General features: G+C 39.8%; 1 protein-coding gene and 1 pseudogene across 2 annotated transcripts; both read left to right on the forward strand.

Moving 5' to 3' along the window:
• The first annotated feature begins 1,824 nt into the window (after positions 1–1,824).
• On the forward strand, positions 1,825–26,507 carry LOC115741964 (annotated as a pseudogene).
• LOC115742014 (protein DETOXIFICATION 46, chloroplastic-like) lies at positions 20,999–26,507 on the forward strand. 2 transcript variants are annotated; one of them, XM_030676079.2, is made up of 15 exons: positions 20,999–21,148; positions 21,179–21,539; positions 21,670–21,764; positions 22,121–22,229; positions 22,410–22,465; positions 22,790–22,845; positions 23,601–23,739; positions 23,894–24,031; positions 24,115–24,183; positions 24,276–24,386; positions 24,507–24,635; positions 24,867–24,944; positions 25,170–25,241; positions 25,350–25,412; positions 25,506–26,507. In XM_030676079.2, the coding sequence occupies exons 1-15, from the start codon at positions 21,047–21,049 to the stop codon at positions 25,605–25,607; spliced, it is 1,680 nt and encodes a 559-aa protein (XP_030531939.1). In that variant the 5' UTR covers positions 20,999–21,046; the 3' UTR covers positions 25,608–26,507. The 2 variants fall into 2 exon arrangements, with proteins under 2 accessions (XP_030531939.1, XP_048134938.1); XM_048278981.1 differs by having other exon boundaries at positions 20,999–21,539.
• Positions 26,508–26,511: the final 4 nt, after the last annotated feature.

Consider the following 26,511-nt stretch of genomic DNA (forward strand, 5'->3'; position numbering starts at 1 on the left):
GACCATTTTGACCTGATCTGATGAGAAGACACTTCACATGAACAGCTGGCTTTGAGAGGGTGTTGAAAAGGTCGGACCGACTGGCAAAGGGCCGCAAGCGCCTTGTTAGAGAAAATATTGCATATCCCATTGATGCCACCTCATTTTTTCACTTATCCATTTAATGAACGACACGTGTCCAATAGGCTCCACATTTCAGATCTTTGAAAAATCTCTTTCTGACCCACTTTCTGCCTTCCACAGTCGCCCCTCCACCTCCTCTCTTCTCCATCTCTCTTCTACAGCGCGCTCCCTCTCTCTTTCCTTCGGAAATGAAGACTTTTTTTTTTTTTTTTGTCTCACTCATTCATGAAAGAAGAACAAAAAATAATTCATCTTTTCTTTGATTTTCATTGCCACATATTAATGTATTCATATTTCTATGCGATTTGACTCTTAATTTATATGGGTTACGGAAATCGATTATTCCTTCACCAAGATCTCGGCCTCCGTTGACCGGTCGGCGATGGAATAGTCGACGAGATCTTGGCGCCGGGCCGGAAGGCGGCGGCATGCGGGAGGTCGAACATCTCACCGCAGAGTTTATCGGGCTCGGCATCAATGAGAGCCGGCTCGGCGGCGGCCGAGAACGAGGTACAAAGCTGGCGGGGCTTTGTGCATTTTCTTCTTGAACAAAAAATTGGGATAGACCTTCTCTCTCCCCGTATTTTTGTTGAATTGGGGGGGAGGGAGGAATCGAAGACGAGGGAAGACGGGGAGGACCGTTGCATATTAGAGGAAGGGTGGAGCGGCGTTTATGGAAGAGAGAAAGTGAGGGAAAAAGAGATTTCTGAAAAGTTGAAACGCAAAAAATAATATTATAAAAGAAATTAAATGTAAAGGAATTGAAAGAGCAAAGATTAGGAAAAATGTTTTCCTCTTCTCAAAAAGAGGAAAATATTTTCCCCACTCTTGAATGAGTTCTTTTCATGAGTGGAAAACGTTTCATTTCAGTGAAACAAACGGAAAGACACAGTCTCAATTCAAAATAGAAAACTTGATTATTTATTTTTATACACTGAAAACTACAAAATGGAGGATGGGTTGCCCCCGTCTTTTCGGAAATTAGCCTAGAGTAGACCGGTTTGCTGTCATCTCTAGAGTTTGCATCGGACTACGTAAACTAACATAAATTTAAATGAATAATTACATCGTACGCAAGTCTTGAAAAAATCCTAACCCATGATTTCGTGGAAGCGATATCATACGCCAAATTTTAGTATTGCGGCGTCATTGTTTTTCCAACGTACTAGAATGCCAAATTTTCGGATCTTTTGGTTTTCACATGAAATGGAGACACTGGAAACGGCAAGAAACGTTCTAATTCTTTTCTTAACCTTAATTTGAAAAATTACATTTTTAACAAGCATGTTCTTTTAGATTTTCGTTTTTCCACTCTGCATATTAAATTGGGCCTCAAGAAGCATGGTTATTACTGGAATTTCAGCGAAACGAATATGCTGGTCTTCGCGCCTTGGAATTGCCGCCGGACACGTGCGCATCGGAGCATGGCCCTGGCCCCCACGCTCGTTGCCGTTGGATATGGATACAGTCCCTCACGGAAGAAGTGAGTTGGAAGAGGAAAGCCGCCGCTGTACATCAGCTGCTAAGCCGAGCCACTTAGCCACTATCAATTTTCAACCCCCCTGAAATTTCCGGCTCCCCTTTGTCGGCACACGGCGAGCCGGGCCGAGCCGAGCCACTTTCGAGCCGCTCCAGCTCATTTGAAAATGGCTACTATGTATAAGATGCCCGCGTTTTCCTCTCTCTCTCCCACAATCTCTCTCTGCGCCTCAACGGCGACAAGATGCAAATCCACACACTCACTCATTCACCTACTCCGATCCATCGCAATGCGAATCTGAAGCGACTCTCTCAACCATCTCCGATTTGACTCCGACCGCCATCTCTCTTCCCTGCCGCGCTTGAACCTCCATCTAGCATCTCTCTCGAGCCTTCCGATCCGCGCATCTCCCTGCCGACGCATCCTCTGCACCGTTTCGTGACTCCGTGCCTCGGTAGTTCGAGCCGAGAGCTCCTCCATGATGAGCCTACGGTCGCCGCCAGGAGCCACGGCAACGGTGCGCTGGTTGTGCCGAGTGAAGAAGAAAAGCCCGAAGTGGCGGGGTTTGGCAAGGAGGAGGATGATCTGGCGACGAAGAGCCTGTGGAGCCAAATCAAGGAGATCATGGTGTTCTCTGGGCCGGCGACTGGTCTGTGTATCTGCGCGCCATTGATGAGTCTCATCTCGACTGCCGTGATCGGCCAGGGAAGCTCGACAGAGCTCGCCGCTTTAGGTTAGTTTGATCGGTTGTTGGAGTTCCCCTGAATCGAGCTTGATTCAATTCGAGCTGTTTCGGTTGTAAGGGGAAATGCAAGAAGCTAGCGTATGAGTCGAATAATCAGTGCAATTTTCGAATTAACAGGTCCTGCGAATGTGTTCTGCGACTTCATGAATGTCCTGTTCATGTTCCTGTCGATTGCTACTTCGAAAATGGTTGCCACGTCGCTTGCAAAAGGGGTAAGCAGTCCGAGCTTTTTAGATGAATAATTTCTTTACCCCGTAGTTTGAGTGCGGTCTCTGACATCATAAATTGATGAGAATGATATGGTAGAGTGTAAGAATGACTACCACGCCGGCTTAACAACAGCATTTCTCACAAAAGTTCAATGCCAAAACATTTATGCCTTGGTTCGTTGGTTCAAACTGTGGTCATGTGTCAAAAGCAAATTTACATCCTGCTGCTGCGATCTACAATTGATTCCAAGTACCTTTTGCGCATCTGTTTGCAATGCATATTACCATTTGTTTAAGGTGTTCATCTGGTACTGAATTTGCTCCTCCGAGTTAACCGGATTCGCCGCAGGACAAGAAAGACGTTCAGCAACAAATCTCCATCTTGTTGTTCGTTGGATTGACATGTGGGATGCTGATGCTTTTGTTCACCCAATTCCTTGGATCACAAGCACTCACTGGTAATAAGCTGGTGCAGCAATTTTTCTTCTTCCTTGTTCTTAAAAATATAGTAGACTTTCGCATATCATGCATAAGAACTAATAAATGTGTAAATTCATCACTAAGACAAGAAATTCAGTCTTCAAGAAACAGAGTAATGCAGTGAACGGATGAGCTTGAACTCGTATATTTTTTCAGCTTTTGCAGGGGCAAAAAATGTACACATTATACCTGCAGCAACCAAATATGTTCAGGTTCGTTCAATTTTTCTTTTTGTTAACCACTCGTCTCTGTACGATCTCTAATGAGGAGAAATGGACAGATTGAGACCATGATAGATGATCCTTCTGAGGCCTCAAACTAGGTTCATATGATTCGCTACATCTATACAAGCTAGATTGATCTAGATTTTGAAGTTTTTGGCTTAATGGTGCATAGTTTAGATCTCATGCTCCTTGTATCTAATTACATCTAGTTTGTGAGTTTTCATGAATTCCTAAATGACCGCAATGATCTTCTTTTGATAGATCCGAGGACTAGCATGGCCTGCAATCCTTTATGGCTTGGTCGCTCAAAGCTCGAGGTGGGTACTTCATACAATGTCCATGTTTAGTTCTTTGAAGTCTGTGCTAGGTATCCCTGGAAGGCATATCAATAAAACTCTGTATTGATTGCTGAGCAGATTCATGTATCCATGTTCGAATGTGCCGTTTACTTACTAGCAACTGTTGGAAGACTCCTACATTAGTTGTTCTCTAATGACCCTTAACATTGAACTATACATAGCAAGGGCTCTGCAACTCTAGCCTCACTTCTTATGGAAAGTTTCAAACATACTAAGGTTACATCTGGCTGACTGCGATGTCAGCGGGGTGAGATACTTTGGTATAATTGTTACCCCCCTCAGAACTCTTAGGGTATCTTTTGGTAAAATAAAGCTATTCCTTAGCACCTAGGTCTGCGTTTTTTCCTTGATTCTGTCATCTTCAGGCATCAGCTGCATATCCTTTACTATTCTGAGCTATGGGATAACCACCCACTTTTGAGTTCTAAGACTGGCTGAGATCTCTCGAGTTAAGAAAATTATTCAGCTGCTTGTAATTTTGGCTGGCATATGCTGATATGCATATCTTGCATTTGTCAGATATCATTTTTGTCCACGCTTGTGAATCTAGTGGAACTTGATTTATGTGACAACCGATGAGGATGTGCTGCACTGTTGAGTGGTTGTGATAAAATAGAAGAAATCACTCAAATTTTTTGCTCAATGTTCTACTTCTTATGGATTGCTAACTTTTTAATTTCAGCCTTGGCATGAAGGATTCCATGGGCCCCTTGAAGGCTCTATTAGTGGCCAGTGCGGTAAATGGAATGGGTCACTTAGTCCTGTGCAAAATGTTGGGTTATGGTATTGTCGGTGCTGCTTGGGCAACAATGGCTTCACAGGTAACCTCAAAGAGCATGTTCTTGTTTCTTTTGGGGGCAATCAGGGCAAATCACCCAGAAATATATGTATGAAGAAACGAAACTTCCACTTTCGGCTTGAATTTCATTCAATTCATGGTGATCTTCACTAACGAGTAAATACATATATCCAGATTGTTGCAGCATATATGATGATCGAAGCTCTGAACAAGAAAGGCTTTAACAGCTTTGCTGTGTCTGTTCCATCATCCAGCGAATTTCTCCACTTATTTGGGATAGCCGCTCCAGTTTTTGTTACCATGTTTTCAAAGGTCAGCTCCATTTTGCCTGACACATGGTTGTATATCCTACTCAATTGCAAGGCTGATGAATTCGAGATGTATCAACATTTCAGGTGGCTTTCTACTCACTCATTACGTACTTTGCCACAGCCATGGGCACACACACAGTTGCAGCTCACCAGGTTAATCTTTATGCATTGCATAAACTGCATTGCTTGGTTTCCAATCCAATTTTAGTGTGGCATTGATGAACTCCACACGTATACTGTCAGGTCATGATGCAAATGTACAGCATGTGCGTGGTATGGGCCGAGCCCCTCTCTCAAACTGCACAGTCGTTTATGCCTGAGTTGATGTATGGAAGACCCCGAAGCTTACAGAAGGTAATTTCACTTCCGCCTCCACAGAATCCGACGTGTATGTATTTCCTTTCCTGGCACTTCTTGCTTCGGTAGATTTGGACTGCTCCGAAAAGGATATCTGTACTAAAAGGTTAAAAAAAAAAAAAAAATTTCTCAGGCCCAAATGCTGCTGAAGTCTCTTATGATTATCGGAGCAATTCTGGGACTAGTAATAGCTGGTATTGGAGCTTCTGTTCCTGGTTTGTTCCCCAATATTTTCACATCAGATCCTAATGTCATACAGCAGGTTAGTGTTTTCTTTTACATAACCATATCATAACCTTCCCTTTTACTCATTCTACAGGCTACTATGGACAATAGGATTATTTCACATTCTTTAATGCAATCGTTCTACCGAGTTTTGACATCAATTGTTTGCCTCGTTTACTCGGCATTTGCTTTTAGCACGGTAGACACTGCAAAAATGTACAAGGTGCAATTCAAGCATCTCAGTAATCTCTTGTGCTTGCTCTTGCAGATGCACAAAGTCTTGCTTCCGTTCTTTGTTGCTCTATCTGCAACACCTTGCACTTATAGCCTCGAGGGAACATTGTTGGTAAGTCGCGTCACTTTGCATCTGTTTGCACTTCCTTGGTACATTTTAACGGTGACAACCGATCTCAAGTGCTCTGGCATGTTAACAATAAACACATGATTGGCATTGATACCGGAGTACTAGAAGCTACTCGCCTGCATGGTTCTTCAGTGTCACTTAATTTACCATTCATAAGAACTAAGAAGAGCAGAGAGATCTAACATCAGAACCCCTCTATTGCACAGGCTGGACTTGAGATTTCAAATTTGTTAGCTTGGCGATGAGCGGTTGCTTCTCTCTTGGTGCCCCTCTACTTATGGTATGGATGGGTTCCTCAAGTTTCTACAGCTTTGATTTAGGATTAATGATGTTTTTTTCTCCAAGATCATTGTGAACTGAAGAATAGTCCCTTCATTCTCTTCAATATCAGCTCGTAAGCAGCAGAGGATACGGTTTGCCGGGCTGCTGGGGTGCACTCGTCGTGTTTCAATGGGTAATTCTAACAATTGTACATCTTTAACAGCGTTCCACTTCCACCACTCTGTTCATATGCACCATTAGTCAAGACTCGTTTTTGATTTTCGACATTCAGGCTCGATTCTTCCTTGCTCTCCGGCGTCTCCTCTCCCCTACAGGAATACTTTATTCCGAGAGCTCGACTCAGTTTCAGATAGGGACGTTGAAAGCCGCTTGAGTTCCGCACCATCCCCGTGAATTTATCTACGAATTGGCGGAATTCGAAGGAAGAGCAACGACGGGGTTCTTGCGTTTGCTACAAGACCCTGATGCTTCAGAAATGCTCCCAAGCTGCCCATCTCTCTCTCTCTCTCTCTCTCTCTCACAGAAGACGAGATTGAATCTGGGTGGAGAACAAATAAATGCGGGGAGGCTTTTTGTAAAGGCGATCGACACCCGAATGGTCCTAATGTGGCGACTCTTTCGATTGGAATTGAACAATGTAAATGGCCGAAAATATGGATGGGGGAGTTTCGATTGCGGACAAGAAAGAGGAGATTTGTACATTTATCCGAAAACGACCCGGGCCTGTCCGTGATTCACTGAGCCAGTCATGACGAGGAATTTACGGAGCGATGATAATGTGGATGGTCTGTATTTTATTTTTTTTCCCTCTTTATTTAGTTTTTTGTCATTTTTCTTCTGAGGCCACTATTTTCACGAGTTTTTTTTTTAATTGAACTTTTGCTGTTTATTTAAATTTTTTTGGGGATTATATGTTATTCGATATACTAGCTCCTATCTTCAACCACATTGGAATTATTACATGTATTGATTCTCAAAATTTTCTATGAAAACGAAGTCCTTCCATTTCTTTTCTTTTCTTCCTTTTAGTAATGGAAGAATTGCTTTCATTTCATATTTTGCATAAAAGTAATGGATTTTTGAAAGTTCGACGTTAAATAGTTCGGCTAAAAAGACGTGAAGAAATGATTTATTGAATTGTGGTTGAAATCCTCGAATATTCCCTCCAACCAACGTGTGAGAGTATAGTGTGACCTCGTCCTCAAGCACATAGCTGCTTTAAGTTGATTCGATGAACCAAGGTTGAGCGGAAGGGATTATTTGTTGACTATATAACTGTGGAGTTAGGACCACGTTCACATTGGAATTCAGTCCACTCTGTTTTGGTCGAAGTCCGTCCATGGCATGCTATGTAGCTTTAAGCTAGGGCTCGCAAAAGTCGACCGTGCTTTTGCGGGTAATCTGAAAAACGTGCACCCAATAAGAAAAAGAGTTAATATCATAAAAAAATTTGGTACGAATGAAAAATTTATCAAAAATTATTATTTTTTTTTACGGTCAAAAGCCCAAATTAGTGTACCTATGACAAATTTACAAATTTTGCTATTAAATTGCAGAATTGAATGACATGTAATAATTGATTAGTGCACCGATTTGAAAATTTTACCCTCCTATTATCACGGGTGTACTAAATTGGAGATTTTTGTGATATTAACTTAATTTAATGAAAATTAATGGACGGTAAATTTGTCCAACTGTTTGGTAGTAAAAAATTAAATTTGGGATAAATTTATCACATATGCATATGTATAGGGTTTTCGTCATCAATAAATTAATTTGTAGTTAATTATTATAAATACATTAGATTAAAATTTTTTGTGATATTAATGTAAATAAAAAAATGAAGGATGAAAACAATGGACTTCCAAACGCCGCTTCTCTTAGGGTGGGTTTGGTTCAAGATTTCCAAGGGGTTTTCAACTATCAAAGCCCATTGGAAGAATGCTGAAGTATTTGTTTCAGCTTTAGGCCAACCAAATGCTGGCCTTGGAAAAGCTGAAAGCCCAATACTAGTAGGGACCAACATTGGACTTCAGTATTTGGCCAAATGCAAAGAGATTTTTTTCTTCCAAAACTAACTTCATTAATTCCTTATATTTTCTATTTTGCCTCCTTTTTTACTGTTCATCTTCTTCGATGGTCCGGTAATCAGTAATTTTTTAATTAAAAATTAAAAAATTACATTCAAAACCCCTTTGAAATGTTATTTTTACCAAATATCGTTTAACCCAAAGCTCATTTTCAAATGAGATTTTATCAAATACAATTAATATTTTCTTAAATCCTTTCAAATTGAAGGTATTCGTATTTTCCTAAAGCTAATTTCAAATGTTGAATCAAACACCCCCTTGCTCTCCTCGTGGGGCCTGATTTTTTTGTATTGGAAATACTGAAATTTGATTACTTCAAAAAAGAGTCCCGTTAACATCAGAAATATCAGGAACTGAAACATCGTTGGCCCCCATTTTGATAACATCGAAATGGGACCCACTACATTACCCCAGCTTCGCCAATTGTCTGAAGCATTGAAATTGAATTTTGCGCCAGCGTAGTGGGTCCCCACTACTCTCCGTTATATTTTCGCACGTGCGAAGTGGGCTCCACCTTTTAGGACTGTTGTGCGTTTTTTCATTTCATATCTACGTGTGGATATTTTTCTACTCTCTAAAGCTGTGTTTGGTCGTCCGTATAAAACTCGAGATAGGATATGTTTTATCATATCCCGTGTTTGGTAGGTGTCCAGGATAGTATAATGTCGGATATATAGGGGATATAACCGGGATAAAAAAATCCTAGGGGAGGGGGTATGATAAGGTCGGATAGGATTTCTCTTATCCGTCGTATAAAAGCTAACTTTCTTGCCTCATTTGTTTCTATTTTCATTTTATTTATTTTTTTTGCAAAGAGGTTTGAAAATCTAATAAAATGTGTATATTTTCAAGTTTTTTTTTTTTGTGTATGAGAACATTATTTTTATAGTAATAACATCGGAATATTTCATGAGCATCACATAGGACATAAATGTCCTTTATATTGATATACGGTTTCTACCAAATGCGGGATAAGATAGGATATAAGAATATCCGACTTTAAATCCGTAGTTCACCAAATGATGGATATGATATGGCCAAATCCCTAGATTTCTTATCCTATCCTATCTAATCCTATCCCGACCGTAAATCCCGACGACCAAACGCAGCCTAAATGAACACCGACAGCTAATCCTGACTCTTTTTTTGGCCGGAAGCTAATCCTGACTTTATTAGTCTAGCTCCTATTTCTATGGTAGTCCCCCCTCTCGGCCCAAGTGTCGGCCCATTTCATGCGCATGAACATGAACTCATCGTCCTTGCACTCTTCTCGACGTGAAGTAACGAGGGGTCTCAAAAGTGATTCTTTCGATTAGAATGACTATGCAATAGTGCCGCCAAAATGGAATAAATGCTCACTTTCTAACGTTGTTTTTTTTTTTTTTTGGGGGGTGGAGTGGGGTGGGGAGGGTTGTGTGCTTTGTTTTCTAATCTAACGTATGTTTGATGGGTTAGATCTTGTATGAATTAGCATACGCAAAGCGAAAACGATGAGAAGCCGACGAGAGAATTGGGGCAGAGTACATCGTCGGCCTGTAAGAGGTCACCACCTACATCGACAATATATCTCTCTCTAGCTGACAAGCCCAATCTATACTCGAAAATCACTCTTCTCAGAAATCTGGCCCGACCGTTGCTCCGATGCCCAACAATAGGCTCCAAAGAGGTGATAAGGTCCAATTCGCGGAGCTCCGGCGCATAATCCGTGACTTTCCGCGAACGATTCTCTCATGCCCGCAAGGTTTCTCATTCTCTATTTTCCCATCAATCAAACCGTTGACTTCGGTTTTTTGGTATCCTGATCAATGTGGATTTCACTTTCACGTGATAGATAGGTCGACAGTTGGGTAGGCTGTGATAGAGTGATACTTCTATATGCTGCGATTAATATTCTTATGCAGCGACTCAAGATTGTCGCGTTTAGATATGCGAATCAAAATTTTATAAAGTAGGAGAATGTACACACCTTATTTCGAATCCATTGCTATTGATACGAAATTGCGATAATTCGATACTCAAGTGCTTCTCCTCCATGAACCCTCTTAAACAATGGCTTCAATGAGATGGCCCCTCACATATCTCTTTTCGACGACTCTTTGTGTGAGGTTATATGAACATTAGTATTTAGAGGAGAGACTTGAGCTCTATTTATAGAGTTTTTAACATATCCCCTCATTATGGATAATGTTTATCTCAGCCCATGTTAATCAGCCCCACATCCAATTAGGATTAGGAAACCTTATATCTTTCCTTTATTAGACAGATAATTAATTACAATAATAATTAATAAAGCCCATAAAATATATTCTAACATTCTCATACTTGGACTATATTAATTGAAATTGTACCGTATATGCACATCTTTATATTGATCTAGAGATAATTTCTAATAGTTAATCCGATCCTATAAAGTCTTAACTCCGAATCGTAATGAGAATCGTATCAGAAGACGTAGAGCCATCCATAGTCACAAATGCTCTTAACTTTACTGATATGGATTTGATATGGTAGTAAGACAAACATATAACATCTCAAATAATAGAGAAACTTTATATGTTATCCTTCTTATCGGTCATCATTTTCTTACTTTAAATGTCACGAAACCCGATATGTTATTAGAGAATATCCCTATGGTTTTAATGAATCCACATAAGTTTTACCTTTATAGTTAATTATACTCTATGTGTAACAAGACATACATTTATGGCTAAAAATTTAATGCCTCAGCCATTACTCAAGGTTTACTAAATACCCCGACATTTTTCAATAGATATGTATTCAATATGAAAATAACACATTCATAAACACTTCATTAAACGTAAAAAGTCCATATATATTAAAATTGTTACTAAATGTAACATAATATATATGCAAACTTTATTAGAGCAAAAGCTGAAGACCTCCCACTAAACAACGGCATCTCACAATACTTCTAAGCTCATGTTAATGAGATGTTGTTCAACTAATCAAAGGCATAGACCTTTAGTCGGTTGATCAGCAATCATGTCATCTATAGAAATATGCTCTACCGCAACGTCACCATTATGTATGAATTCTTTTATGGTAAAAAATTTGACTTCTATATGCTTAAACCCCTTGAGACCTCTGTTATTGTTAATGAACAACACTGTAGAGTTATTGTCACAATATAACTATATGGGCCTATCGACAAATCAAATACGGTCAACTCCCTAATGAGATTTCGGAGCTAAATATCTTGAGTAGTAGTAGAAAAGTATGCTATAAACTCCGCTTGCATGGTAAAGAATGATACCGTTTTTTGTTTTCACTTTTTCATGATATTGCACCACCTATTAGCACAATGATGTACCATGTTGTTGACTTCTTATCATCTTAACAACCAGGATAGTCCGAATCTGAAAACCCTACTAACTGCAAGTTTTGAACAAGTCTATAAATTAGCATATAGGTCCATAGTCCATTTTAAGTATCTTAAAACCTTCTTGGCAACAACCTAATGATCGTGTTCTAGATTTGATTGATATCTTGCCTAGAAATCCTGCTGCAAAAATAATGTCCGGTCTAGTACAAACTTGAGCATACATGATACTACCAAGTTGACTAGTATAAGGTATATTATTTATCCGTGCTTTCTCAATATCCGAGTAAGGACATTATGAAAGATTCAATTTATCACCTTTGCAGATATGAGCAATTCCTTATTTGCATAGTTGTGTATTGAATTTCTCCTAAATAGAATCAATATATACCTTCTAAGATAAGCCCAAAATGTGGTGAGAACGATCCCTATGGATATCAATGCTAAGAACAAAAGACGCCTCATCAAGATCCTTCATGTCAAAGTTTTGTGGCAACATTTGCATTGCTTCATCCAATAATTCAATATCGCTGCTTGCAAGCAAGATTGTTGGCACCTAAATTTTGGCTATTCTCTTTAGTCATGAAATTTTGCATAAAAATTAGGGACTAACTTTAGTCCCTAGAATATTCAAATCATTTTCATATAGTCTAGTTTAATTTAGCATAGGACTGGTAGCGGACATGCTTAAATGTTCAATTCAGAACCTATTTAATTTTGCTCGAGATCGATGTAGGAAATTGTTGAAAGAAAGCAACCATAGGAAAAAGAACGTTGAAAATCTGGTAAGATGAAGCATATCTTCGATATTCAAAATCAATGAGAATGCGGTTGGAGAAATATCGGCAAAAGATCAATTCTCGTGAATGGGCCAACGGTGATGAACGTAGACACGTTCGCGGCAATATGAGCGAAACAGAATAGATTGCGTTGAAAGAGCTCAAGTGGTCTTTGTCGAAATTCTCGGAAAATCTCCACGGATCAAAATAGCTCCAACAGCTCCGTACTTTCAAAAAAAGATACGAAGAGAGATTTGATTTGTTTTGAAGAAGCTCAAGCCGTCTTGGTCTATAAAAGGCATTCACGTTCTTCTTCAAAGGGGGCTCGACAACCGCACAAGCACAAAGAGAGAAAGTCGAGGGGTCTCGTCTAGGGTGAATAGGAAAAAAGGCGTGATGGTACAAAGAGAGCAGAAAAGTGAGGGGGAAGACTTCCTTGAAAAAAAGTGAGTCTCGTCTAGGTAGAAAAAGAGAGAAGTGTTAGGGGGGAGGAGTCGTCCAAGCGAGGTTTAGAGGGAAAGCTGGACGGTAATAGAGGGAGCAGAAAAAGTGAAGCCATGTTCAGAGAGTTTTTGATCTTAGAGGAAAAAGAAAAGAAAGCCTGAGAGGAGTCAGCCAATTGTTTTCTCCATAAACACCTCTATGGCTTCAACGGGATATGCATTCAACGCCAAAAAGGATCCATGCTGATAAAACCACGAAGCCTCTCGATTTCGCCATGCACCGTCGCTACTTCTCTTACCCGGGCTTGTTCGAGTCAACAACCTAGTAGATCATTCATTGCGACCATTCAAGCGCCAAGCTCCCTATCCGAACCGGTCCAATCCGCAAGTCCACCATGAACAAGCCAAATTGAGTTGCGGTTCCAAAGCCGTGCGAATCCTCACGAAAAATCAGTTCCATCCGTGACGTATTGGGTTTAAGTGGGAGGCCACGAATCTGAAATTGTTTGGGATCGGGTAAAAATCCAATTCATTCATATTTTATTTCTCGTTTTTGAATTGATGCAAATATTGTGTTGATATTTCAGTTAGGCAAACTTTATCTGTTGATATCGCAATATATATTAGTTGCCTATTTGAATTTTTCGACATCTTCGGCATATTTTTAGATTAGAAAACCGTTTCGAATCGGAGGGGTGATTCCCTACCAACAACGTGCAAATTCGGACTAATCTCAACCCCGAGATTTGTCTCGATGGCACGGGGATCGAGATATCTAATCTTAACCACCAGCTTTGATTCCTCGATCCAATCCGTTATCTAATTCGAATCGGAAGATATTTTCATAAATGATCATGCATGATTTGATTTGTTAAATAAAAAAAAAAATCCATTCAAAACACCAAAAATATCTCATTTATGTAAATTGCATATAGTTTAGAACATTCTATTAAGGTAGATTGAACACATTCATTTTACATATGCACATTGTTTAGGCCTAGTCGCACAACCACTATGTCATTTTCATGTTGCATTGATTAGTCATGTAATATATTTTGCCACGTTATCAAAGTTTGACATATCATATAGTTCGGCATGTCATTTCATCATATTATTTTTTTTTACGTGTCGTATTATACGTTATGTCATAAAATTTGATAAGTCATTGATGCCATGTCACATTCATACGTCATTTAGAATAAGGCTCGTTCATTTTAAATTAGTAGATTAGTCTAGTCTAATATAACACGTCATTTAGATTAAATTCATGTCATTTTTGCATAACATGTAGGTTAGAATTCACGTTGCTTTGCATGTCATTAGGATTCAAAAACTTAAAAAAAAAAAAAAACCATCATGCATTCATGTCATATTAGAATAGTCGTCACTTTTTTCATCTCGTTAGAATAATTGTGTTCTCATAATACCATCACATTCATGCATTGCATCATCCATTTAAATAAAAAAAGAAACAATCACACCTTTGGAACTTTAAATCACAATCTTCGAAAGTTGCCGACTCAGATAATTTTCATTGAAATAAAATGGTACCGAAAGGGCGTTAGAGTAATCTAGCGTAATCAAGTCCCCGGACTTAGAATCTCTGGTTCGTAGAAGTAATTTAGTTCTCCCGCTAATTTACTTAGGTTTCTAATCGACCTACCAAAAATGATTAGTGGCGACTCCAATTCAAATATCTTTGTATGTTAAGTTGCGATTTGGTATGGACTTGGGAGAGTCCGAGTTAGGTTAGTTGAATAATTAACCTAATAATCCATTAGCCTAGAAACTTGATTTTTTAGGTCGCGACAAAGATGTCATCAACATAAAGAATGACAAAAATAAATTTCCTCCCACTAACCTTGTAGTATATACATCGATCCAGTTTGTTTACAACAAACCCAAAAGAAGTAATAACACTATGAAGCTTTAAGTATCACTATCTAGAAGCTTGTGTAAAATCATAGATAGACTTTTTCAATCTACAAGCCGGATTACCTGAATCATCTCTTGCAAAACCTTCGAGTTGTGCTATATAGACCTGTTCATCCAGTCTCCATTCAGAAAAGCAGTTTTATCATCCATCCGGTAAAGCTCCATATCAAAATGAGCAATTAAAGCCATTATCACTCTAAAAGAATCTTTAAAAGAGACTGGATAAAAAGTTGTCTCGTAGTCTATTCCTACTCTCTGAGTGAATCCCTTGGCTACTAGTTTAGTTTTAAATTTCTCAATCTTTCCTTTGGAGTCCCATTTAGTCTTATGCACCCATTTATAGGCGACGGGTTTGTAACCTTCGAGTAATTGGACCGAGAACAGGAAACAATTTCTATATAAGTTCTTGGATCAACAACATAGCCGATATCATAATCCTACTCTCCTAGATAAACTAAATAGTTTGGTGGTATAGCTGATCATCTCTATTTGACAGATCTCCATGTAGGAGCATCTTCAACCTTAATCTATTCTTGAGAGGCTTGAGGAAATTCATCGGGAATTGCTTTAATAACAAGTTCCTGAACCTTAACGGGTTCGGTTTGTGGTGTAGGGGCCTCCTTAATTATCCGTATAAGTAGAGAAAACGATATAAAAGTACCCATCATCTTGTTATCCTCAATAGTTTGTGAGCAATTACCTTTTTCGGCCACATCTAGTTCTAGAAACTTCGCTATCTGTGGTTCCACAAGCTTATTCCTTCATTGGGATTGTAAAATCGATATCTCTTCGAATGATTTGGATAAGACATGAAATAACATCGAGTTCTCTTGGAGTACAACTTGCTGAAAGTTGAATTATATAATTTTACTTATGCTAGGCATCCCCAAACCTTCGGATGATTTAAGCTAGGTTTACGTTCAATCCATAATTTAAAAAGAGTAAGTGGCGCAGATTTCGTAAGAATATGATTTAAAATATAAAGCGCCATAGAAATTTAGGTAAATTAGTTATACTAATTATACTCCCCACTATATCTATGAGGGTACAATTACTCCTTTCAGCTATACCGTTCTATTCGGGACTACCGAGCATAGTAAATCGAACTACAATCTTAGAATCCTCTAAATATTTGACGAATGGCCCTTTAAACTGTCCTACATCGCTATGCCGATCATAATACTTACTACCGCGATCAAATATAACAATTTTCACGATTTTTCTCAGCTATTTCTCGACTTTAGTAGGAAAAATCTTGAACTTGTCAAGAGATTCACACTTTTCCTTAATTAAGTACAGATAACCACATCATGAACAATCATCAACAAATATGATGAAATACAAATTTCTACACAACGTTGCTATATAAGGTCCACTTATATCTATATGAATGGTCTCTAATAAGTGAGAACTACGAACTATAATTTGCTACTTTATTTTAGTCATCTTACCTTTATAGCAGTCTACGCATGCATCTAGGTCACTTTTAAGAGTGAGTAGGATATTTTCCTTTATCGGTCTTTCCATTCTTTCCTTAGAGATGTGATCAAGACGTTTATGTCATAATGTGTAAGGCTGTTCTTTAGGAAGAGGTCTTTCAAAAATAACTTTTTCAACTGTATAAGTAACGTATATTTCGTTGGGAGATAAATATAATGTGTACAATCTATTGGACATAGTGCAACATCCTAAAAGGGTTTCGGGATTGGTAAACACAACGGAATATATTTACAAACCAAAACCCTAAACAGGATCCATGCGTATATTAAAATTAATAGGCGTTCAAGACGTACCTTTTGCGGATCGAAGATAAATTGACAATCGGTTGTGTTTGGATTAGCACCCTAATTGTTGCGCCTCTACCGATATCCACACATACGAATTGAAGTCTCCAATAATCTAAGTGTTAGCTTACAAATCTTGGAGCTCCTCTTGCTTGATTGTCTTTGCTCTTTAAGACTCTCTCAAAGATCTACGAACAGAGAATGATTCTCTGTCCTTTTCTTTTTTCTTTTTTTTTCCCCTTTGGAATAAGTCTTTCTTGATTCTCCGTTAAGCGTTTTTAGGGTTTTTCCCTGTCTATATATAACCTCAATATTTACACGTAACAAAAGAAGTGGGGCTGGGCCCGCCAAACTACCTATCTCCAATCATGCGTTTAATCATTATCTCATAACATGCACAATCACATAGATATTTAGAATAAGAAAATAAATTAAAATCTACTTTTTAAGTAGATCAAGGCGCATAAAAAATATGGATTCGGTTCGCTATCGTGTGAGACCTTGTAGGTTCACTAAACACTAGCAGTGTGCTCAAAACTCTTTTTGGCCCACAAATCATAAGCGGTCTCTAACAACACATTATGGCTACCTAAGTATAGTGAATGTCGTTTTTCAACACAACCTAATCCACCACTAATGGTAGAGTATCAACCTTGATTAGTTCCTAGGGCGGACCGCTAACACATTCAACTTTATTTGAATTAAAAAATATAAATTATATTGTTTGATATCTCAAAAGAGTAGCCACATATGTCCAAACTTGATACGAAAATTAAATTCTTTCTAAAAAAAGGTACATAAAATATTTTCCTTAACATCAAATTAAACCTATAATCTAGAATTAAAATAACATCTTCCAAGAACTCAATGTTAACTTTATTATTATTCCTACCGTAAGCTTTGATTCTTCCTTATTTGGTTTCCTTTGGTTTATGAATCCACGATGATACACGCAATATGATTAGTTGCATCACTATTTAGTCACCATGAACAAGATGTGGCTTCTGACAAATTAGATTCACGAACCAATGCTAAAGAATCATTACCTTTAGGGTCACGCTCGGACAACCTATTTTTATATTTAATACGGTCTTTCTTTACGTGTCATTAAACGAAGTGGCCTTACTCATTTAGGGCACTTCACTCGTGAGAAGTGCTTGGATTAAAAGACAACCCTTTATTTCGTCCGACCTTCATATTGCAGATTTGTTCACCAAATCTCACACTCGTGCTCGGCATGAATTCTTTTTGGGCAAACTCGAACAAATGAGAGGTCAAGAAGCTTGAGGATTGTGCAACTCAAACAAGAAAAGGAGGCCATTGATGCTATGATATCCATCATCAAGGTCGAAATCCCAAGGCTGAGAATTATTGAGCAGTTGCCCACTTCTACCTAACAATAGAACCTCATCTTAAGGAGAAAATAAAAAAAGTCCGTGAGACTCAATTGGCTTCCTTATTGAGCTTTAGCAATGGTCTAGGAAGGTAAGACCCAAAGGCTAGTTGCTTCTTCATTTAATGGGTACACAGGCTCTTTTAACCAATAAAGTCCAACCCAATCCATGCCTATTTCCCTTAGGTGGAGCTTCATAGCGCTATGACTAACTACATGCTTAGAAGAGAACAGAGGATTGTGGGTGGTGAAGGAAGCAAAAATAAGAATTGAGAGATCTAAACCGATTTAGAGAATTGAGAGAATTAAGAGAATTTGAGAGAAATTATGAGAAAAAAATGAAAGATGGAAATTGGTATTTATAAAGATTTAGGATAGTTTTAATAAATTAAGGGGAAAAAAATTTGAAGGAGGGGAAGGGGGGGGGAGCCGTTGCTTGCAATGGTCAAATTGGTCAGGAAAGAGCGGCTATTTCTCGAATTTCTTTTTATTTTAGTCGTTGGGCCTTAGCCCAATGGCTATGAGCCGGTTTGGAATCGGCGGACCCGATTAACGGGCCAGTTTCGAGCCCAAACCGGCCTATGGCCACCACTTTCTTGGCCTACCATGCCAAATGACTAGGTACATCAAAATCACAGCACGCATATGAAAGATCGCATAAAAGTTCGAAAAATAACCAAGAAAAGCAATAACTTTACAATTATTGACAAAAGGCATTATACCTTCAGATCTCAGATTTGAATAACAAGTACAAGCTCCTCACAGTCCATGGAGACGGGCGAGATAGAGATACGTGGCCTCGGTTTTCATTGCCATCTTCTCGGACTCCAACAAATTGAAGACTCTCTTCATGTTTAGTTTCGATTCCCCTCCGTCCTCACAGCCACAGTGAGCTTGCCCTCCCTCCCTCGCCGGCTCGGCTTAGCCACAGCCCTCTAGTTTGTGACTGTGACTTCGCTGTGGCCTCTTCGCTTCTCGGCTCGCATCATCGAAGGGTTTCGAAGGCTAATGAGAGTAGTGCGGGGGACTACCGTCTTCCTCCTCGCTCGCACTGCAATTCATCGCGTTGCTGACGAGGGTTAGCAATGGCAATCAATCTTCGCCGCTGAATAGAGAAGGAAAACAAGGAGGGGATTGAAAATACGATATCAGCCAAAACGACCTCATTTTGTCCTCCTTGCTAGTGGAAGAAGCCAGGTCAAACTTAACACACTTTGACCTTGCATGGGTATGGTTGGTCAGCGGGTGAATCTCTGAGGCGGCTGATTATGCTTTTCGATTTAGTTCATCGTCCGAACGATGACAAGCGGATACGTAGTCCTTGTGTTTTACTCTTTTTTTTTTGGGTCCTAACCAATTTGGTGGATACCAAGAAAGGAAGGTGCGCTAACTTTTTCAGATAGCCCGGTTGACCATTTGACGTGATGAGAAGACACGCCCTCCACATGAGCAGCCGGTTTTGAGAGGGTGTTAAAAGGCCGGACCGATTGGCAAAGGGCCTCAAGGGCCTTACCGGGTCCAAATTTTTGTACGTGAGCTCGCTCAATCTCAATCTCAATCTCAATCTCTAGATGACGTGGATTTAAGGTGGGGCCCACAACAATTAATGTTTGGGATGAAGTGGGCCCACGAACTCTGATCGAATGTTATGGAGTTTTTCCAAAATTTGAGCCCCTATTGAGTGCATCACGCGCATTTGTTAGGCAAAGTTCAATCAACATCCTAGGGGACACGTGGATATCTAGTGAGACCCACGGATGGGACTCATTTGTAGGGCGAAGAACAATTGGTCCGTGTTCTGATCCGGAGACTCAGGCCTAGAGAATCGAGCAGGTTCGTGGATTTAAAACTTAGGAATTTGATCAAAAACCAAATTGAGTGTCTTAAACACGCTGGTTCTGCCTAGTGACCGAACTTACGAGGTTGATTCCATTGTAGCACTAGTCAAACCCGGTTCTGAATCAATGTGCATATCTTCCTAACAAATTAATTGCTTTACTAAAAGGTTAGCAAAATCCCAAAATAATAATTTTAAAAAAACTCACAAAAACATGGTCTCAATTCAAAATAGAAAACTGGATTATTTAATTTTTTTACGTACTGAAAGCTATAAAATGGAGCAGCCTCGAGTAGACCGGTTTGCTCTCATCAAAATAACATAAATGTAAATGAATATCTAAGTAAATCATTAAGTCATATCCAATTCTTGAAAAAAATCTAACCCGTCGTTTCGTGGAAGCAATGTTATATATGCCAATTTTAGTATTGCAGTATAATTGTTTTTGAGTTAATATCATGAAAAACTTCGAACTAGTGCACATGTAATAAATTTATCTTAAATTTATTTTTTTACCACAAAAAAATAATAAATTGATACACTTATGATAAATTTATCCTAAACTAGTACATCTATGACAAATTTATCCTCCGATAGTTTTCGTTAAATCTAACCTTTAAACTACCGAGTCGGATGGCACGTGACGGTTTACGGGTGTACTATTTTGAGGTTTTTACCATATGTTTGTCACATGTGTATTAATTTTGAGTTTTTCGAGGCATTAATTTAATTTAATGAAGGATAAATTTATCACATGTGTATGAGTTTGGGGTTTTTTGTGGTTAAAAAAAGTTAGTTTATGGTAAATTTATGACAAATGTACCAGTTTAGGATTTTTGGTAGTCAAAAAAATAATTTTGGATAAATTTGTCACATGTATACAAATTTGAAATTATTTGTGATAAAAAAAATAATTTGGGATAAATATATCACAAACGTATTAACTTATGAGTTTTTTGTGACATCAACCCATTATTTTTCAACGAACTTGAGTGCCACTTTAGCTCAAAAATTACCTTTTTTAACAAGCAAGTGCTGGTAGATTTTCATTTTTCGACTCTACACATTAGATTGGGCCTCAAGAAACATGGTTAGTACTGGAATTTCAGCAAAACGAATTTGCTGTTGCTGGTCTCCGCTGGAGAGACCCCTTGGAATTGCCGTTGGACACGTGCGCATCGCAGCGTGGCACGTCTCGTTACGGTTAGATACAGTACAAGTCCCTCATGAAAGAAGTTAGTTGGAAAGAAGAAAGCCGCCGCTGTACATCAGCTGCCAAGCCGAGCCACTTAACCACCACCAATGTTCACCCCACGAAATCTCCCGCTCCCCTTTGTCCGTACGCGATGAGCCGAGCCGAGCCACTTTTGAGCCGCTCGAGCTCATTTGAAAATGGCTACTAATATATGAGCCCGCTTTTCCCTTTCCCTCTCTCTCTCTCTCTCTCTCTGTCTCTCTCTCTCTGCGCATCAACGGCAACAAACACAATGCAAATCCACACACTCACTCATTCACCTACTCCAATCCACCACAATGCGAAGAATCTGAAGCGACTCTCTCAACCATTCCCGATTCGACTCCGACCGCCATCTCTCTTCCCCGCCGCGCTCAAACCTCCGTCTAGCATCTCTCTCGAGCCTTCCAATCCGCGCATCTCCCCGCCGACGCATCCTCGGCGCCGCTTCGTGACTCCGTGCCTCGGCAGTTCGAGCCAAGAGCTCCTCCATGATGAGCCTACGGTCGCCGTCGGGAGCCACGGCAACGGTGCGCTGGCTGTGCCGAGTGAAGAAGAAAAGCCCCAAGTGGCGGGAGTTGGCAAGGAGGAGGAGGATCTGGCGACGAAGAGCCTGTGGAGCCAAATTAAGGAGATCATGATGTTCTCTGGGCCGGCGACTGGTCTGTGGATCTGCGCACCATTGATGAGTCTCATCTCGACTGCTGTGATCGGCCAGGGAAGCTCCACGGAGCTCGCCGCTTTAGGTTAGTTTGATCGATTGTTGGAGTTCCTCTGAATTGAGCTTGATTCAATTGGAGCTATTTCGGTTGTAAGGGGAAAATGCAAGAAGATTGCTTGTGAGTCTAATAAGCAGTGCAATTTTTGAATTAACAGGTCCTGGGACGGTGTTCTGCGACAACATGAATCTTCTGTTCATGTTCCTGTCGATTGCTACATCGAATATGGTTGCCACATCACTTGCAAAAGGGGTAAGCATTCCGAGCTTTTTAGATGAATAGTTTCTTGTTACCCCAAAGTTTGAGTGCAGTCGGTGACATCGCAAATTGAGTGTGAGAATGATATGGTAGAGTTTAGAGTGCTTACCGCGCCTGCTTAACAACAACATTTCTCACAAAAGTTCAATGCCGAAACATTTATGCCTTGGTTCGTTGGTTCCAACTGTGGTCATGTGTCAAAAGCAAATTCACATCCGGCTGCAGCTGCTGCGATGTACAATTGATTCCAAGTACCTTTTACGCATCTGTCTGCAATGGATGTAATCATTTGTTTAAGGTGTTCATCTGGTACCGAATTTGCTCCTCCAAGTTAACCGGATTCGCCGCAGGACAAGAAAGATGTTCAGCATCAAATCTCCATCTTGTTGTTCGTTGGATTGACATGTGGGACGCTGATGCTTTTGTTCACCCAATTCCTCGGATCACAAGCACTCACTGGTAATAAGCTGGTGCATCAATTTTTCTTCTTCCTTGTTCTTAAAAACATATATTAGACTTTGACATATCATGCATAAGAACGAATGAATTTGTAAATTTGTCTCTGAGACAATAAATTCAGTCTTCGAGAAACAGAGTAATGCAGTGAACTGATGAGCTCGAACTCGTATATTTTTTCAGCTTTCGCAGGGGCAAAGAATGTACACATTGTACCTGCAGCAACCAAATATGTTCAGGTTCATTCATATTTTTTTTCTTTTTGGGTTAACCATTTGTGATCACTTGCTAGCTCGCGTCAATAGTTCAGTCTATCCACTCGTCTCTGTACGATCTCTAATGAGGAGAAATGGACAGATTGAGACCATGATAGATGATCCTTCCGAGGCCCCAAACTAGGTTCATATGATTGGCTACATCTATACAAGCTATACTGATCTAGATTTTGAAGTTTTTGGCTTATTGGTGCATAGTTTAGATCTCATGCTCCTTGTATCTAATCACCTCTAGTTTGTAAGTTTTTCATGAATTCCTAAATGACCGCAATGATCTTCGTTTGATAGATCCGAGGACTAGCATGGCCTGCAATCCTTTATGGCTTGGTCGCTCAAAGCTCGAGGTGGGTACTTCATACAATGTCCACGTTTAGTACTTTGCAGTCTATGCTAGGTATCCCTGGAAGGCACATCGATAAAGCACTCTGTATTGATTTTTTTTTTTTTTTAAGCATTCTGTATTGATTGCTGAGAAGATTCATGTATCCATGTTTGAATGTGCTGTTAATTTACTAGCAACTGTTGGAAGACTCCTACATTAGTTGTTCTCTGACGACCCTTAACATTGAACTATACATAGCAAGGGCTCTGCAACTCTAGCCTGACTTCTTATGGAAAGTTTCAAACATACTAAGGTTGCATCTGGGTGATTGCTATGTCAGCAGGATGAGTTACTTTGGTATCATTGTTACTCCTATTAGAACTCGTAGGGTATCTTTTGGTAAAATAAAGCTATTCCTTAGCACCTAGGTCTGTGCTTTTTCCTTGACTCTGTAATCTTCAGGCATCAGCTGCATATCCTTTACTATTATGAGCTAAGGGATAACCACCCACTTTTGAGTTTTGAGACTGGCTGAGACCTCTCGAGTTAAGAAAATTGTTCGGCTGCTTGTAACTTTGGCTGGCATATGCTGATCGGCATATCTTGTATTTGGCGGTTATCATTTTTGTCCACGCTTGTGAATCTAGTGGAACTTGATTATGTGACAACTGATGAGGATGTGCTGCGCTGTTGAGTGGTTGTGACAAAATAGAAGAAATCACTCAAATTTTTTGCTCACTGTTCTACTTCTTATGGCTTGCTAACTTTTAATTTCAGCCTTGGCATGAAGGATTCCATGGGCCCCTTGAAGGCTCTATTAGTGGCCAGTGCTGTAAATGGAATGGGTCACTTAGTCCTGTGCAAAATGTTGGGTTATGGTATTGTCGGTGCCGCTTGGGCTACAATGGCTTCACAGGTAACCTCAAAGAGCATTTTCTTGTTTCTATTGGGTGCAATCGGGGAAAATCACCCAGAAATATGTGAATGAAGAAACGGAAATTCCACTTTCAGCTTGAATTTCATTCAATTCATGGTGATCTTCACTAACGAGTAAATACATGACCATCCAGATTGTTGCGGCATATATGATGATCGAAGCTCTGAACAAGAAAGGTTTTAACAGCTTTGCCGTGTCTGTTCCATCACCCAGCGAATTTCTTCACTTATTTGGGATAGCCGCTCCAGTTTTTGTTACCATGTTTTCAAAGGTCAGCTCCATTTTACCTGACACATGGTTGTCTATCCTACTCGATTGCAAGGCTGACGAATTCGAGATGTACCAACGTTTCAGGTGGCTTTCTACTCGCTCATTACGTACTTTGCCACAGCCATGGGCACACACATGGTTGCAGCTCACCAGGTTAATTTTAATGCATTGCATAAACTGCATTGCTTGGGTTCCGATCCAATTTTAGTGTGGCATTGATGAACTCCACATGTATATATCGTCAGGTCATGATACAAATGTACAGCATGTGCATGGTATGGGGCGAGCCCCTCTCTCAAACTGCACAGTCGTTTATGCCTGAGTTGATGTATGGAAGAACCCGAAGCTTAGAAAAGGTAATTTCACTTCTGCCTCCACAGATTCCGACATGTCTATGCATTCCCTTTCCTGGCACTTCTTCTTGAGTAGATTTGGACTGCCCAGAAAGGGACTCAAAAAAAAAAAAAATTTCTCAGGCCCGAATGCTGCTGAAGTCTCTTATGATTATCGGAGGGATTCTGGGACTAGTAATAGCTGGTATTGGAGCTTCTGTTCCTGGTTTGTTCCCCAATATTTTCACATCGGATCCTAATGTCATACAGCAGGTTAGTGCTTTCTTTTACATAAAGATGTCATAACCTTCCCTTTTACTCATATTACAGGCTACTATTGACAATAGGATTATTTCACATTCTTTAATGCAATCGTTCTACCAAGTTTTGACACCAATCGTTTGCCTCGTTTACTCTGTATTTGCTTTTAGCATGGTAGACACTGCAATAATGTACGAGGTGCAATTCAAGCATCTCAGTAATCTCTTGTGCTTACTCTTGCAGATGCACAAAGTCTTGCTTCTGTTCTTTGTTGCCATATTTGCAACACCTTGCACTCATAGCCTCGAGGGAACGTTGTTGGTAAGTCCCATCACTTTGCATCCGTTTGCACATCCTTGGAACATTTTAACGGTGACAAACGATCTCAAGTGCTCTGGCATGTTAACAATAAACACATGATTGGCATTGATACTGGAGTACTAGATGCTACTAGCCTGCATGTTTCTTCACAGTGTCACTTAATTTACCATTCATTAGAACTAAGAAGTTCAGAGAGATCTAACAGCAGAACCCCCTATTTCACAGGCTGGACGAGATTTCAAATTTGTTAGCTTGGCGATGAGCGGTTGCTTCTCTCTTGGTGCCCTTCTGCTTATGGTATGGATCGGTTCCTCAAGTTTCTATTGCTTTTGATTTAGGAGTAATGAATTTTTTCTAAGATCTTTGTGAACTGAAGAATACTCCCTTCATTCTCCTCAATATCAGCTCGTAAGCAGCAGAGGATACGGTTTGCCAGGCTGCTGGGGTGCACTCCTAGTGTTTCAATGGGTAATTCTAACAATTGTACATCTTTGACAACGTCCCACCACTCTGTTCATATGCACTATTACTCAAGACTTGTTTTTGATTTTGGACATTCAGGCTCGATTCTTCCTTGCTCTCCAGCGTCTCCTCTCCCCCACAGGAATACTTTATTCCGAGAGCTCGACTCAGTTTCAAGTAGGGAAGTTGAAAGCCACTTAATTTCTGCAACATCCCCGTGAATTTATATACGAATTAGCGGAATTCGAAGGAAGAGCGAATGACAGGTTCTTGCTTTTGCTACAAGACCCTAACAGCTTCCTGGAAGGCATTTGTACTCTCCGGACTCCAAATGGATAAGGAGGCTCTCATTCTTTAGTACCGGATGGCCGAGAGAAGGACATAAGTGAGCCCTGCTTTTGGACCTGTGCTTTTGCCCCTGCAAGGGGAGTAAAGTATGATAGATCCATTGGTTTTGCACGTCAATTTGTAATGCCCAAGTGTATTCTCTTCTGTAAGGTCCCATAGGGAACAAAAAAATTACACTAATTGTTCTTGGAGTTCTCGGAAGAAAACCTTGAACCATGTACGCACTATGCAGTCAGAAGAAACTTCTGATGAAGTGACAAGCGTAGGAATGAACATCAACCGTTAGGGCCTTTTATGGATATTAATTAGTAATTATTAATTAATAGGTGGTCATAATAAAATATTAGAGCAACAATGTAGCTTTTGAGTACTTTTTTTCCCTCTTTCCCGAAAATTCTAAAATATCAAAGTCACCAAGAGAGAGGAAGCCAAATCAAAACCCTGAATTGACCTTTCTTTCTTCTCGTTGTCAATCTTAAAAAGGAAATGTGGAATGACCTTAGTAGTCCTTGAACTTAACTTCATTGTTCAATATCTTCCTGAACTTTTTTATTTTGTTCAATCTCGTTCCTGAATTCTGGATGTCATTGCAGAACCAGGGAATTCTGGGGAAAACCATTGCATAGCTTAACATTGACAATAATCTCTCTCACTACTACTATTACCCATTTGGGAGTGAAGAAGAGGCAAAATAGGAAATGACAGAAGACAGTGGCGTTATGTGCCCCTTCGAATCTCACATCAACAGCTGATCAAA

The sequence above is a fragment of the Rhodamnia argentea genome, chromosome 5, assembly GCF_020921035.1.
Source record: "Rhodamnia argentea isolate NSW1041297 chromosome 5, ASM2092103v1, whole genome shotgun sequence".
NCBI lineage: Eukaryota > Viridiplantae > Streptophyta > Magnoliopsida > Myrtales > Myrtaceae > Rhodamnia > Rhodamnia argentea.